The 17,255-nt window shown below is 40.4% G+C and overlaps 1 protein-coding gene across 1 annotated transcript in view; it reads right to left on the reverse strand.

The window, feature by feature from the left end:
* The window catches only part of DCDC1 (doublecortin domain containing 1), a 477,869-nt gene that overhangs the window by 59,220 nt on the left and 401,394 nt on the right, over positions 1-17,255 (reverse strand). Inside the window, exons 21-23 of the mRNA XM_055549196.1 lie at positions 16,566-16,747; positions 4,025-4,124; positions 944-1,079 (exon numbers count right to left, since the gene is read on the reverse strand). Coding sequence (XP_055405171.1) covers positions 944-1,079; positions 4,025-4,124; positions 16,566-16,747 — 418 coding nt within the window. The remainder of the gene's footprint in view (positions 1-943; positions 1,080-4,024; positions 4,125-16,565; positions 16,748-17,255) is intronic.

Raw genomic sequence — 17,255 nt, forward strand, 5'->3', positions numbered from 1 at the left:
TTTAATCTCAGAGTTGAGCTGGACGAACCCTACCATTTCTGGGCCTGAGGGAATCTGTGGTGGAACACAGACAAAGGGAGAAAGCCAGCACTGGGTGTCATGATTTCCTCCCACAGGTGTCTTAGCTACATGAGGAAACACTGCCCATTGTTCAGGACACGGTGATGAGTTGCCTCTTGAGCTGTCCTCACCCTATCAATCTATGTGAAGCTGGATCTGGTTTCTGGGAGGTGCAGCCATGACCCAGGATTTACTGACAGCCATGCAGGGGAGCTTTGCAGAAGTGGCTGCCAGCCAGGGGTCAAAAGGTATTGTAGGCAAGGTTTGCAGAGACAGCTACCCAGCCACAACCAGCCTGCAGAGAGCATAGGAGAGGTGGGGGAAGGTAGGAAGCACTAGCCCACCCAAAGCATTGTCTGGGCCAGAAGAATGGCACTGTCACCCAGCCATGGACTTTGGCCAGCAGGGCCCAGAAAGCAGGAGATCTGCAGCCCCAAGTTCCTTCCTTCCATCCTAGAGAAGAACTAAAGTGAGAGTCTGGAGACTGGGAAAACAGAAAGCCTTCGACAAAGGGCCTATTTAATTAAATGGATGGGACAAATGTAAACCCAACAGTACATTTAAAGTTTTCCTTGTTGGGGGTGTACCTGGGGTTCACAAAGAAGGCCCACTTTGTTAAAGACAAAATAAAGTATGTTTTCTTTGCACATTCAAAGTACAGTGTGAATTAAAATCGCAACTCTGTTAAATATAAAAATTAGCCTAACACTAAATAGTAAGATGCAGGGGTGAAATATAATCTGTTTAAACAAGCAAATTTCTTTTTAAAAAGCCATATCATTAAAGGTTTTTTTTGGCTGTGTGTATACATATACAAATATATTTATATATATATAGAGAGAGAGAGACAGAGAGAGAGAAGGTAAATAATTCCAATGCTTACCCTCTATCTTATGCATACTGCAGAAGGTTTGAATTTTAGAAATATCTGATGCTAAGTTCCTTAGGAAGATTTGCTTCTTTTGCTGAGCAATGGACAGGTCAGGATTGATCCAATGTTCACCACATGAAACATACACCTACAAAAGAAATAAGTCTCTAATCTCATACAATTGCTTCTGGCAGCATTATTATATCCCAGACTGGAAACAATCAAAATATCCTATAATAAGTGAAATATGGCAAAACAAACTATGGCACCATACTCAGTGATAAACGCAATAATGCTCAGTGATAAAAAGGCACAATCTATTGATAAATGCAATAAAGTTGATGGATCTCTACGGTTTTGTACTAAAAGAAGTACTTCTCCATATATCTTTGCAACTTCCTATGAATCTCTATGAATCTTTAATTAATTCAAAATATTAATAAGAAGTTGTAAAAAAATAAAGGAGATAAAAGAAAGAAGGAAGGGAGGGATGTGGGGGAGGATTCAGTTCAGTTCAGTTCAGTTCAGTTGCTCAGTCATGTCTGACTCTTTGTGACCCCATGAATCGCAGCACGCCAGGCCTCCCTGTCCATCACCAACTCCCGGAGTTCACTCAAACTCATGTCCATCGAGTCGGTGATGCCATCCAGCCATCTCATCCTCTGTCGTCCCTTTTTCCTCCTGCCCCCAATCCCTCCCAGCATCAGAGTCTTTTCCAATGAGTCAACTCTTCGCATGAGGTGGCCCAAGTACTGGTTTAGTACTTTAGATGCTAAAGTTTCAGCTTTAGCATCATTCCTTCCAAAGAACACCCAGGGCTGATCTCCTTCAGAATGGACTGGTTGGATCCCCTTGCAGTCATATAAATCAGGGGTTTGTAAACTATGTCGTGCTAAGTCACTTCAGTCTTGTCCGACTCTTTGCGACCCCATGGACTATAGCCTGCCATGCTCCTCTATCCATGGGATTCTCCAGGCAAGAATACTGGAGTGGTTTGCCATTTCCTTTTCCAAGGGATCTTCCTGACCTAGGGATCAAAGCCACGTTTCTTATGTCTTCTGCATTGGCAGGCTGGTTCTTTACCACTTGCACAACCTGGGAATGAATGAATGAATGAATGAAAGTTGCTCAGTTGTGTCCAACCCTTTGCAACTCCATGGACTGTCCATGGAATGCTCCAGGCAAGAATATTGGAGTGGGTTGCCATTGCCTTCTCCAAGGAATCTTTCTGACCCATGGATTGAAGCTGGGTCTCCTGCATGACAGGCAGATTCTTTACCATCTGAGCTACAGGGAGGGCTGAGGTCCAAATCTTGCTCACAGCCTGCTCTTGTAAATAAAGTTTTATTGGAACACAGCTACACCCACTCATTTGCATATCTGTGACTGCTTTTGTGCTACAGTGGCAGAGTTGATATTTCAATAGATTCCATATGGCCTGTGAATATTAGGAAGTGTCAGTTCACAGAAAACTTCACAGAAAACTCCAACAACCACTGGTATGAATGAACTTGTAGTATATGCATCGAACTGTTAATGGACATTTCTACATGCTGAGATGGTGGATTATACTTTTACTTTTTGCTGATATGTACTTTCTAAATGTCCTTAAATAAATACATATTTCTTTGAAGTGAGAAAAAATAGAGTAATATATTGAGAAAGACTTGGTAAAAAAAAAAAGAAACTCAACGCTGCCTTTTTTGAGGTCACTCGCTAATCACACATACTTTCTATGTCGACCCAGGGAAAGTTTCCTGAAAAACATCTTCTTTCTGATCAACAAGGTTTTTCTTCTCTCACAGACATACTTAATCATGTGACTGTTCATGTTTCAATCTCCGTGAGTCAGTGGCTCAGAACAGTTGGACAGATTCATTTCTAGCAAATGTGCAGGATCTTTTAACAGTCACTCCTGACTCCATCTCATTCTCCTTTCACTCCTGCTCCCTCTGCCCTGGTGGCCTCAGTGACTTATCTTTAGATTTACCTTTTTGCATTGTATGCTTTGTTGCATCAACCTTAAATTCTTTCCAAAACAACACAGTGAATAAGCACAGCAGCAAAAACAAAAATATTAGAAGGAAACAAACGAGACACTTGGCAGGGATAGAGTTAGGGTTCAAAACACAATCTAGCAAGCTCCAAGAACAGAGGCTCTCTGCTCTGCCATGCTGCCTCTAATATTAGTCAATGGTACTTGCGCTTAAAACTCTTTCAAGGGGACATTCAGAGCCTGAGTCAAGTTCTAACAATTTGGTACAAGCTTGGTTCTCTGTTCAAAGAATTTCAGGTATCCATCAAAGTGGGTTTTCTTCTCGAGCTGATACTTCAAATTCCGTAAGTGGGAGAAAAGGCTAGGCAGCTAAAGTCCTTTCACTTCTTAGCATTCTACAGTCACTCAAATTGTTGTTGTTGTTGTTGAAACATTTAGTCACTAAGTTGTGTCCAACTCTTTTGTGTCCACGTGGACTGTAGCCCACCAGGCTCCTCCATCCATGGGATTCTCCAGGCAAGAATACTGGAGTGGGTTGTCATTTCCTTCTCCAGGGGATCTTCCAGACCCAGGGATCAAACCCTTGTCTCCTGCATTGGCACGCAGAGTCTTTACAAGTGAGCCACCTGGGAAACCCAAGCAACTCAAAGAGTGTGTGAGAAACTAGATATGAGGTTTTTTTCTTTTTTTTTTTTTCTGAAAAGGTGAAATTATCATTTAGGAAGAAATTGTTAAAAAACCACATTTTGAAAACCTCAAAAACAATATAGACTTTACCTCCTTAAAAGAGCAGGGCAGAAATCACAAATGGGCAATAATTTGGTTCTCTCCACTTTCTGCCTTCATTTATTTATAAGGTGGTTGTGATGAGCATTAAATGAGTTCTGTCATATACAGCCCTGAAAATCATGCCTGACACATAGAAAGCACGCAACAATAAGCTATTTGTATTACTTTCTGATGGTTGCTGAATTAAGATAATTGTGAGAAAAAAAAAAAGGAGGAAAAGATGGTGCTTGAAGTCTTATATCGAAAAATATTTTTCTTTTAATACTACCAGTATATTAATATTCCTAGTTTCATGGTCATGTTTTTACCAGTTCATCTCTTTGAAGTTCTTTTAGGGTGAAGACTTCCTTCCCTTTTTCATTGAACAATCTCCGAGCTGCAGAAGGTAAATTTAAAATTTCAGTGCACCTGTAATATAGACACAAAAATTGACCTTGCATGTGGAAAGTTTCCAGCAGAGAAGAGAGTAAATCAAAGAAATCAAGGTCGGTCATTAACTACAACTAGCTCTACAGGACTGTGGGACAGTTGAGAGCTCAGTCCTGGAATCCATCGGATGCCTTTTGAATCTCATTCCTCCTCTTCAGGTGTAGGACTTGGGCAAATTATTTAAACTCTCTAAGCCTAAATTTCTTACCTGTCAAAGTTGTTGTGAAAATTAAGGGTTGATTATGAAATGTGCTTATTAGCACAGTGCCAAGCATGATCGACAAGCAATAAAAAAATATATATCATCATTGACTTTTCACTCCTCAACACGCCCCTGTGAAATGAAAGTCGCTCAGTCTTGTCTGACTCTTTGTGACCCCATAGGCTATACAGCCCATAGAATTCTCCAGGCTAGAATACTGGAGTGGGTAGCTGTACCCTTCTCCAAGGGATGTTCCCAATCCAGGAATAGAATCCAGGTCTCACACATTGCAGGCAGATTCTTTACCATCTGAGCCTCCAGGAAAGCCCCAACATGCCCCTATACTTTCCTATTTGTGGGTCTTTTCTCTTGTTCTTGTTTCCATATAAAACACCTTCCTCAGCTTTTGCTGTTGAAGTTCTACTCTTTTTCCAAAGTTACATCCATCATCCAGTAGGTCCTCATCTCTCTCCACCAGAAGTGATTCCTAATAGCCCTTTAAGTCCTTTTCAAATAGGAATTTTTGCCAGGTTAAACATTCAATAGTGATTTTTTTTCCCCTCAAACAAGCACTGAACCAGTCTTGTTGATATCGAGATGAATGATACAGTTGCCCTGTTTCCTGGGAGGCTTCCTCCCTAGTCAGGGGGAGAGACTGGACAGTAACTGAAGTGTAATATGAACTACATATTCATATATGTATGAACAAGTGGAGTTGCCAGAGGCACCTGGCCAGGGCACTGTGAGAACACAGAGGAAGACAACAAATTCCTCCAGGGAAGCCTCAGCTAGGGAAGTGACATTTAGGGGTGGACTCAATGCAAAGAAATAAAGGAAAACAACAGAATGGGAAAGACTAGGGATCTCTTCAAGAAAATCAGAGATACCAAAGGAACATTTCATGCAAAGATGGGCTCGATAAAGGACAGAAATGGTATGGACCTAACAGAAGCAGAAGACATTAAGAACACGTGGCAAGAATACACAGAAGAACTGTACAAAAAAGATCTTCACGACCCAGATAATCACGATGGTGTGATCACTGACCTAGAGCCAGATATCCTGGAATGTGAAGTCAAGTGGGCCTTAGAAAGCATCACTACGAACAAAGCTAGTGGAGGTGATGGAATTCCAGTTGAGCTATTCCAAATCCTGAAAGATGATGCTGTGAAAGTGCTGCACTCAATATGCCAGCATATTTGGAAAACTCAGCAGTGGTCACAGGACTGGAAAAGGTCTGTTTTCATTCCAATCCCAAAGAAAGGCAATGCCAAAGAATGCTCACACTACCGCACAATTGCACTCATCTCACACGCTAGTAAAGTAATGCTCAAAATTCTCCAAGCCAGGCTTCAGCAATATGTGAACCGTGAAATTCCTGATGTTCAAGCTGGTTTTAGAAAAGGCAGAGGAACCAGAGATCAAATTGCCAACATCCGCTGGATCATGGAAAAAGCAAGAGAGTTCCAGAAAAGCATCTATTTCTGCTTTATTGACTATGCCAAAGCCTTTGACTGTGTGGATCACAATAAACTGTGGACAATTCTGAAAGAGATGGGAATACCAGACCACCTGATCTGCCTCTTGAGAAATTTGTATACAGGTCAGGAAGCAACAGTTAGAACTGGACATGGAACAACAGACTGGTTCCAAATAGGAAAAGGAGTTCGTCAAGGCTGTATATTGTCACCCTGTTTATTTAACTTCTATGCAGAGTACATCATGAGAAACACTGGACTGGGAGAAACACAAGCTGGAATCAAGATTGCCAGGAGAAATATCAATAACCTCAGATATGCAGATGACACCACCCTTATGGCAGAAAGTGGAGAGGAACTCAAAAGCCTCTTGATGAAAGTGAAAGTGGAGAGTGAAAAAGTTGGCTTAAAGCTCAACATTCAGAAAACAAAGATATTGGCATCTGGTCCCATCACTTCATGGGAAATACATGGGGAAACAGTGGAAACAGTGTCAGACTTTATTTTTCTGGGCTCCAAAATCACTGCAGATGGTGACTGCAGCCATGAAAGTAAAAGACGCTTACTCCTTGGAAGGAAAGTTATGACCAACCTAGATAGCATATTCAAAAGCAGAGACATTACTTTGCCAACAAAGGTCCGTCTAGTCAAGGCTATGGTTTTTCCTGTGGTCATGTATGGATGTGAGAGTTGGACTGTGAAGAAGGCTGAGCACCGAAGAATTGATGCTTTTGAACTGTGGTGCTGGAGAAGACTCTTGAGAGTCCCTTGGACTGCAAGGAGATCCAACCAGTCCGTTCTAAAGGAGATCAGGCCTGGGTGTTCTTTGGAAGGAATGATGCTAAAGCTGAAACTCCAGCACTTTGGCCACCTCATGCGAAGAGTTGACTCATTGGAAAAGACTCTGATGCTGGGAGGGATTGGGGGCAAGAGGAGAAGGCGATAACAGAGGATGAGATGGCTGGATGGCATCACTGACTCAATATACGTGAGTCTGAGTGAACTCTGGGAGTTGGTGATGGACAGGGAGGCCTGGCGTGCTTCGATTCATCGGGTCGCAAAGAGTCGGACACGACTGAGTGACTGATCTGATTTGATCCTGATGAATAAGGACTTCCCTGGTGGCTCAGATGGTAAAGCATCTGCCTACAATGCGGGAGACCCAGGTTCAGTCCTTGGGTCGGGAAGATCTCCTGGAGAAGGAAATGGCAATCCACTCCCGTATTCTTTCCTGGAAAGTTTCATGGTTGAGAAACCTGGTAGGCTATAGTCCATGGGGTGGCAAAGAGTTGGACACAACTGAACGATTTCACTTTCACTTTCACTTTGATGAACAGACAGGAGTTCACCAAGTATTAGGTGTTCACCAAGGGTTAGGACTCAGAGAAGTTTTACATGGCTGGAGCTGGGTTTGTAGACAGGAAGTGGAGCCAGATAAAGCTGGTAAAGAAGATAGGAAACAATTGGGAACCACTTAGGATGCCAGACTAATGAACATGGCCTCTATCCCGTAAGCATCAGGAAGTCACTGGGGGTATTATGGCAGAGGAATGGTGCAGTCAGATCTGCTTTTTAGAAAGAGAACTGTCAGAAAAGTGGAAGGTGTGCTGGAGGTGGAGAGGTGGAGTTCATGTAGTCATTTACGGTAGAGGTAAGGAGGTGGAATTGTGGGAAAGAGGAAGAAGAGATAAACAGAATGATGGGGCATGCCCGAAAGAATGCTGTTTTCTATTAAAATGTACTGTCTATAGTACATGAGTTAGAAGTAACTTTGTGCTCATCAAGAAAACCCAGTTGTATGAAAAATATTTCTCAATTTTATTTCCTTAGATGGCATAAAGAAATTTTAGCCAGTAATTAGGCTTCCATTTTTCTGAGAGGTCTTAGAAGGAAATAAGCCAGTGGGAATTCAGTCTCAACCCTGGAGGCTGATGGATTGGTGAGGACCGGGCTAGGTTTCTCATCCACAGGAGCTGGGGTGGAGGGATGGGTGGGGGAGGGGGGGCTGGAAGAAGATTGAGCCCCAATTGAAAGATTCGCTTAATTTTCTCTGGATGCTGCCCAAAGATTCTGCTACTTACCCTAGATCCAAGCATGACCTAAGGAGAGTTACCATCATCATAACCTGCTCCCACTCACATTTTCCTGGGAGAATTTTGGACTACTGCAGTATCCAGTTTTAGGACAACTGGGAGAAGAGAGTGAATAGGAAGTTGGCCGATTTTTCTTCCTTCCATTCTTGGAAACCCTATTTTAATAGTGCTGATATTAATTGGTCTGAGTAGCTGTGTTTGGAGAAGGTGATGGCACCCCAGTCCAGTACTCTTGCCTGGAAAATCCCATGGATGGAGGAGCCTGGTAGGCTGCAGTCCATGGGGTTACTAGGAGTCGGATGCGGCTGAGCAACTTCACTTTCACTTTTCACTTTCATGCATTGGAGAAGGACATGGCAACCCACTCCAGTGTTCTTGCCTGGAGAATCCCAAGGATGGGGGAGCTGGTGGGCTGCCATCTATGGGGTCGCACAGAGTCGGACACGACTGAAGCGACTTAGCAGCAGCAGCAGCAGCAGCTGTGTTAGACATTAGCTGCTTCCTCTGTATTGAATTCCTCTAGCTAGTTCACATGCCAGCCAGCATCAATGGAGAGAAAAGAAAGGAACTGACTCTTAAATGCCTAATAAGGAATGTGGACTTTGGAGTCAGATCGACTGGGTTCAAACTCTAGCCTTCTCATGAATAGGCTCTGTAACCTTGGAGAAGTTACTTATCTTGTCTGAGCCTAATTCTCCCCGTCTAAGGTAGACAGAGCAGTACTTCTCTCATAGGGATATCGTACAGATTAAATGTGTGAATACCTGTAAAGCATCTGACACATAAAAGTCAGCAAATATTGTTAAAATGAATCATGCACTGCAAGCACTTCATAGCTACTCTCTTGCTTAATTCTCACACCCTTTCTGAGAAGCCCATTTTATGGATGATGAAACTGAGCCTGGAGCTTAATTAAGTTCTTTGCCCAAGGTCACAAAATTAGTGAGTTCAAAAACTGAAATTCAAACCTAAAACTCTGTGGGTCTTTTTACTACAGCACATAGCCTCCTGAGAGGGCATCATCATAGAATAACAGGGAAGAAACTGGGACTGAGATGCTCAGTGAGTGGTTCGGGATTTCTCTGTTGCATGAAAGCAAAGGTCCTAGAAATGAAATCCTCTGACTCTGACACCAGAAGTTAGGACTGATAACCACGTGGCTTTGATTTACAGAGAATCTAGAAAAGCAGAGTTTTATCTCTGACTTCACTCTCTCATTAAAGCTGAAACTCCAGTACTTTGGCCACCTCATGCGAAGAGTTGACTCATTGGAAAAGACTCTGATGCTGGGAGGGATTGGGGGCAGGAGGAGAAGGGGACGACAGAGGATGAGATGGCTGGATGGCATCACTGAGTCGATGGACGTGAGTCTGAGTGAACTCCGGGAGTTCGTGGTGGACAGGGAGGCCTGGTGTGCTGAGATTCATGGGGTTGCAAAGAGTCGGACACGACTGAGTGACTGAACTGAACTGAACTGAACTTAACTCACTCTCTCAGGACTGGTTTTTCCAATACTCTATGTTGCCTGCAAATTGAGATATCAACAAAATGGTCTATACCTATTATTTTTAAATGGGGATTATTATGCTTATTATGTCAGATCTTCCTTAGGCTTTGCAGATGGAAGAGTCACCAGCAACAAAGATTCCCAAAACTGTCTAGAGTAAATTATTAAATTACTGAAGGATGGCATAATTTTCCTTAAATTCTGTACAACTGTCCTCTCATATTGAAGAAAACATATTTTGCAAAAAGTTTACATCAAGTATTCTGCCTTTGAACAATTATCAAAGTCTATGGAAATAATTCTTATTTGGGTAAGAAAATATTGATCAAAAGAAAAATTACAATGTACTTCAAAAACATGATACAGATTACTAACACTTAAAAAGTGATTTAAATAGCAACTACTCTGTTCTCAGTACAAATAAATTAAAACCAAAGTGCTATAAAATTGTGAAATATATTTTTAATGGGAAAAATTTACATTTATAGAGTTGGTAGTTCAGAAACTAGGAGAAAATCACAAGACCTAGAAATCTGGGGGGAAAATATTATCATGTACTCACATAGCTTATAAACTTCACAGAAAGAACTCCAGAATCATTATATTAACAATTGTTTTCTTATGTAGGTACACATGTATTTTGTGTTATAATCATCCAGGCACTTGAATGGAGTATACCTTTGCGTTTAGGCTATTATTTACCTCTCCAAAAGCTGGTGAAATCCAGGCTGGTTTGTCTCGGCTTCAGAATATTTAGTGACAAAATTTTGCACATTCCCTTTCCTTTCAGGGTCAACATATCTGGAAAAAAAAAAATCTAAGATTAGACTGATATGTCAGTATACATTGCCAATTATCATTCAGCTTGTTATAGTATGTGAATAAATCATAAAGTTTTAATTTATCATGATTTACCCTAAAAAACCAACAGTTAAGAAGCAACAGTTAGAACCAGACATGGAACATGGAAAAACAAACTGGTTCCAAATTGGGAAAGGAGTACATTGAGGCTATATACTGTCACCCTGCTTATTTAACTTATATGCAGAGTACATCCTGAGAAATGCTGGGCTGGAGGAAGCACAAGCTGGAATCAAGATTGCCAGGAGAAATATAAATAACCTCAGATATGCAGATGACACCACCCTTATGGCAGGAAGTGAAGGGGAACTAAGGAGCCTCTTGATGAAGTGAGAGAAGAGAGTGAACAAGCTGGCTAAAAACTCAACATTCAAAAAACTAAGATCATGGCATCCAGTCCCATAACTTCATGGCAATTTGAAGGGGAAACAATGGAAACAGTGACAGACTTTATTTTCTTGGGCTCCAAAATCACTGTGGATGGTGACTGCAGCTATGAAGCTAAAAGACACTTTCTCCTTGGAAGAAAAGCTATGACCAACCTAGACAGCGTATTAAAAAGCAGAGACATTACTTTTCCGACAAAGGTCTGTCTAGTCAAAGCTATGGTCTTTCCAGTAGTCAGATACGGATGTGACAGCTGGACCATAAAGAAAGCTGAGCTCTGAAGAACTGATGCTTTTGAATTGTGGCGTTAGAGAAAACTCCTGAGAGTCCCTTGGACAGCAAGGAGACCAAACCAGTCAATCCTAAAGGAAATCAATCCTGAATATTCATTGGAAAGACTGATGCTGAAGCTGAAGCTCCAATACTTTGGTCACTTGATGTGAAGAACTGATTCTTTAGAAAAGACCCTGATTCTGGGAAAGATTGAAGGCAGGAAGAGAAGGGGATGACAGAGGATGAGATGTTTGGATGGCATCACTGACTCAATGGACATGAGTCTGAGCAGGCTCCAGGAGTTGGTGATAGACAGGGAGGCCTCGTGTGCTGCAGGCCATGGGGCTGCAGAGTCAATCACAACTGAGCAACTGATCTGAACTAACCCTAAAAAACATGCCTTTCTTTAAAATAGGGTTTCAAATACTATCACAATTAAATATTAAACTTCACATTTATACTATGAATAATTTATATAAGAAAATAAATTTTCAATATCTGAATCCTTTTCCAATAATGTTGAACACTCAAGATGTCAATTTATCAACTTTGAAGAAAATGCAGAGATTACATTAATTTTTCCTTTGATGTTTTAGTCCTCAGTTCAGTCAGTTCAGTTCAGTCGCTCAGTCGTGTCCGACTCTTTGAGACCTCATGAATTGCAGCACGCCAGGCCTCCCTGTTCATCACCATCTCCGGTCATACACTGTTCATATTCGTATGTTACTCAGATACTGTTTCAGTATCAATCCAAACTTAAAATGTTTTTAATTAAAAATTAATAATGATGATCATAGAAAAAGAATTGGAATACACATTGTTCAAATTTTTAGGTAAGACAGTGTTCTGTAGTTTTAGAATCTTTATATTAAATAAAAGATACAGTGTTTAAATATAGCTGTTCATTCAGTCATTGATTTGAAATGTAATCAAATATAAAATGTTACGTTAGTCACTCAGAAATGTCCAACTCTTTGCTACCACATGGACTGTAGCCAACCAGGCTTTTCTGTCAGTTGAATTCTCCATGCAAGAATACTGGAGTGGGTTGCCATTCCCTTCTCCAGGGTATCTTCCTGACCCAGGGATCAAACCCAAGTCTCCTGCATTTCAGGAGATTCTTTACTGTCTGTGCCACCAAGAAAGCCCAATTAAGTATAGTCAATCATTAATTCATTTACTCATTCAACAAGCACTAAATTTGTGAGCCCTGAAGCATATGGTGAATAAAATAGCTTAATAATCAATTAACTGAGACACACAGTTCCATGACCAGAGCAGACAGCACATATATGGATAAATAACACACCCCCTGTTCTCTCTCTCATGGATGGAGACATAAGCAGATAATCACAGCACAGATAATGGCAGAAGCAACCCTGGTGAAAAGGCCACAGTAGTCAGAGCAACAGAGTTCAGAGAAGCTACAGGTAACTCAGGAGTGGGGATGGGATGTCAAGTTTAGAGTCAACAACTAGAAATGAAGTCCAAGCTCATTCTCAATATACTATTATTAGTTAGGCAAATGAGAGGTGTTAGAAGTTGAGAGGATTTAAGAATGAGAATTGGGGGTAATGGTGATAAAGAGCTAGACAAATATATGGAAACAGGTCTTAAAGGGTCTTAAAAGTTATATTAAGGACTTTGAGAGAATCCTAACTTACTAATAAGTAATATCTCTATACATTGAAAATATGTGAAGTTTATAACTTATGCTGAGCCTTTCCTTTAACAATTCACTAAAATATTTATGTTTTAAAATTATAAAATTTTCCTTGTTTAAGGTTCTGAGAGATGAAGTTAACCTGAGACATAAAAAATCACAATTCTTAATTTATATGAACTTGACACTGTTATCAAGAACTAATGGAGAAGATCTTGTTACTAAGATCATGACAACTCAGTATCTTCATGATCTTCCTTTGTAGATGGAGGAACCAACAACAAAAGCTTCCTCAAAGCTGTCTAAAATGAATTAGTAAACAACTAAAAAATAGCATGCTACCCGTCTTGAGGAAAGTGAAAGAGGAGAGTGAAAAAGTTGGCTTAAAGCTCAACATTCAGAAAAATAAGATCATGGCATCTGGTCCCATCACTTCATGAGAAATAGATGGGGGAACAGTGGAAACAGTGTCAGACTTTATTTTTTGGGACTCCAAAATCACTGCAGATGGTGACTGCAGCCATGAAATTAAAAGACGCTTACTCCTTGGAAGGAAAGTTATGACCAACCCAGATAGCATATTCAAAAGCAGAGACGTTACTTTGCTAACAAAGGTCCATCTAGTCAAGGCTATGGTTTTTCCAGTGGTCATGTATGGATGTGAGAGTTGGGCTGTGAAAAAGGCTGAGCGCTGAAGAATTGATGCTTTTGAACTGTGGTGTTGGAGAAGACTCTTGAGAGTCCCTTGGACTGCAAGGAGATCCAACCAGTCGATTCTGAAGGAGATCAGCCCTGGATGTTCTTTGGAGGGAATGATGCTAAAGCTGAAACTCCAGTACTTTGGCCACCTCATGCGAAGAGTTGACTCATTGGAAAAGACTCTGAAGCTGGGAGGGATTGGGGGCAGGAGGAGAAGGGGACGACAGAGGATGAGATGGCTGGATGGCATCACCGACTCGATGGACGTGAGTTTGAGTGAACTCCGGGAGTTGGTGATGGACAGGGAGGCCTGGCATGCTGCAATTCATGGGGTCGCAAAGAGTCGGACACGACTGAACTGAACTGAACTGAGAGCAGAATTTGGGCTTCTCTGGTGGCTCAGCTGGTAAAGAATCTGCCTGCAATGTGGGAGACCTGGGTTTGATCCCTGGGTTGGTAAGATACCCTGGAAAAGGAACGGCTACCCACTTCAGCATTCTGGCCTGAAGAATTCCATCCACTGTATGGTCCATGTGGTGGCAAAGAGTCAGACACAACCAAGTGACTTTCATTCCACTTCAGAGCAGAATTCAATTAAAATGGATCTATGTTTCATCATTCTAACCTGATTTTGCTGGTGAAGACAGTAAACAGTCCAACTCTCTTATAAATAACTTTCCGGTTAATGCAAGTAATGTATGCTTACATATCATTAGCATTTATTTCTTTTAGAAGAGACATATTGCATGGGTATATTAAAAGTAGCACAGCAGGGCTTCCACCTTGCACAACTCTGGGACACTATTCACAGAGATTATGTGAACAGTGCCCTGTGGAGCTGGGCAACCCAGTCACCCTGTAATTTTAGCCAAAACACTCCTTATTAAATCTTCTGTTACCAGTACCTACATACAGCTTGGAGAGAAGTTAAAAGAATGCTATTGATGATCCTGAAGAGAATTTTCTGAATCAGTGAAGAAAAATGAAATGATATTCAGTAGAGGTTTAATGTCAAGTGTATGCCAGCGTATTTTAATCATTTAGGAATAATTAATTCATGTAGTGGAGAAAGAAATGGCAATCCACTCCAGTAATTCATGTAGAGAACAAAGTGACTATTTGATTAACCAGGACACACTCTTCCATGAACATAGCAGAGAGTTTCACATACTCTTTACTAGAATAGCTGTCCAAAGTAATAAATCTCTAAAATTATGTCTGTATCACCAGATTGAACCATGTATTTAAAAACAAAAATTGGTCAGATCAAATCTGTATATAATTTTGAGACACAGTCAAAGATAGGAAAGGACAGAAATTATTTGTTAGTTTTTCATGTTAAAAAAAAAGTCATATATACTTAAAGAGCATTACCCTCACATTTTACATTTTAGTAGAATGAACTAATTATGAAATGAATGCGTCAAAGATTTCAATTTCAGGGTTGACTTTACTTTAGTCAAGATTAATTTTTTACTTTATCATCTATACAGGCAGTTCAGCAGACAGCCAATCTGAATGTTACTCATTGTTCAGTGATGTATGAAGTATCTTTAATCAATGTGAAGAAAGTAATATTAAACTATTATCAGCAGCCTCAAATATTCTAAACATATCAAAAGAAAGGTCAAGAGGTAATATCACTGCTAATAATGTTAGAAACAATGTTTTTAACTCATTCTTTACATGAGAGTTTGCACTGATCTGTGATTCCTTTTGTCATAAAACATTATGAAAATATAGCAGGTGACTTTTCTCCAATGTTGGAGAAACACTGGCTGTTTCGTAAGATTTTATTCCAACCTTGTAACATAAGTTAAAGTGGAAATTGATGCTTTTCTAGAATGGTGCACTTTTAAAATGCTATTTAAAATGCTCGAATATAGGCATTTTATAGATTATGCAAGAATATAGATTCTTGCAGAAGGCAAGAATATAGATTATGTGAAGCTATGCTTGTTCATTAAATATTCCAAAGGTGTAAATCTAAAGAACTGTCTGTAATAATAACTTAAATAAATAATGTAAACAGGAGCCAGACGTCTCCTCGGATCTGACGCCTTCTCTAACCGAGGCCTTCTCCTCGGCCTCTAGAAGGCCTCTTAAAAAAAAAATAATACTGTAAACAATAACTAAGTACAAACTTAAATAAGAAATTATAAAATTATATTTAAGAAGCAATTAACGAGCTCAGTTATTTCAAAATACATTAATGAATGCAAATAACAATGCTAATTCAAAATAGATATTGATCAGACAACTTTTTCCATCGGAGCTATTTATTTGCAATTCGTTGTATTCTCCCACGGCCAGCCTGAATCAATAGTGCTCAAATTCAGTTCCTGATATGGGAACTAAGTGAATCTAGCCATAGAGCAACTAAGCCTGTGTGCCACAATCACTGAGCCCACACTCTAGAGCCTGAAAGCTGCAACTGCAGAAGGGCACATGCCTAGAGCCTGTGCTCTGCCAACAGAGGAGCCACCGCAGTGAGCAGCCCGCGCACCACGAGGAGCAGCCTCTGCTCTCCACAGCTAGAGAAAGCCCACCGGCAGCAACAAAGACCCAACGCAGCCAAAGCAAAATTCAATAAATAAATAAATAAAAGAAACGAAAGGAGTCTTAGTATCTGTTTTTACTCTGCTGACTTGAAAAAAAAAGCACAACCTGAGAGTTGTGAGCTAAGTTTTATTTAGGGCAAAATGAGGATGATAGCCCAGGAGACCGCATCTCAGATATCTGAGAAACTGCTCCAAAGAGGTAGGGGGACAGGTCAGTCTATGTGGGATTCTGGTGAAGGAAGAATACCTGTAATCAAGCACATATTTTTTTGCAGAAGGTTATTGCTAGTCATGAGGAGCAGATGTCATTATGAACGATTTTAGTGTTCTTCTAGATACAAGATGAAAAAGAATTACGCTCATAAAATCGTCTCCTGAAAATAGCCATCCAAAGACCTGTTCTGCCAGTTTTACCCAGAGCACAGAGTGTCTCGTTTCTGCTCTCCACCCTGAACTCCTTTCACAGAGTGTTGAAAGTCAGCAACTGCAGCCATTCATGATTTAATCCTTGTAGAGGTAGACGACAAGTGCCAATTGGTAGTTGACACTTTCAGATATCAATACAGAAGACCTTTAATAGAACAAACATAGAATTTTCCCGGGAGGGAAAAAAAGCAACTCCTGTAATCAAGAAGACTAAAATCTGTAGAAATGAGAAAGTATGCTTGATGAGAAATATGAACAAGTTGTTCTTACTGCATTTTCCACCCAGGTGAGATGTCCGGACTGATCATAATATGGGCTCTGGCTTTGTTCTTGTCTCCATTCCGCAAAACTCTGAGTCTCACAGGGACGTACTGCTCTGGTGCCTTATGGATGGGTTTCTTCATGGGGGGACTGTTCGGAAGAAGCAGTCCTTCTATTGGCCAATCAAACTCCTTCAGAAAGAATGACAAGAAAATTGATAATAGGAAGAGTCATTTCTGTATATATTTTAAAAATAAGCACACTTGCTTATATCTTTAATCTTTTAGTCATTCATCAAACATTCATCATCATGTATTGGGCACTTAAGATGTTCCAGACGATTCTAATTAATGTTTCATTTTAACGAAGAGGAAAGATGTTAATTTTTTAAATGCATGAACAACTTGTGTTGTGTTACTACACGAAAGACTTTTTCCCTTTCAGAGAAACATCATTCTGGAAATACAGAAGTGAATTAACTTGGAATTGTTTAGTTTTTTTTTTGCTTCTGTATAAAACATCTCTAGTCAACATGAAAAAAGGAAGAATGTATGAAAAGTGGTTTCACAACCCAAATAATATCTTAAAGTAAATCTATTTGGCAAAGAAGAATATATTTGGAAGTGAAAGTGTGAGTTGTTCAGTCCTGTCTGACTCTTGGACTGTAGCCAGCCAGATTCCTCTGTCTATGGGATTCTC

The sequence above is a fragment of the Bubalus kerabau genome, chromosome 15, assembly GCF_029407905.1.
Source record: "Bubalus kerabau isolate K-KA32 ecotype Philippines breed swamp buffalo chromosome 15, PCC_UOA_SB_1v2, whole genome shotgun sequence".
In the NCBI taxonomy this organism is placed as follows: Eukaryota; Metazoa; Chordata; class Mammalia; order Artiodactyla; family Bovidae; genus Bubalus; species Bubalus kerabau.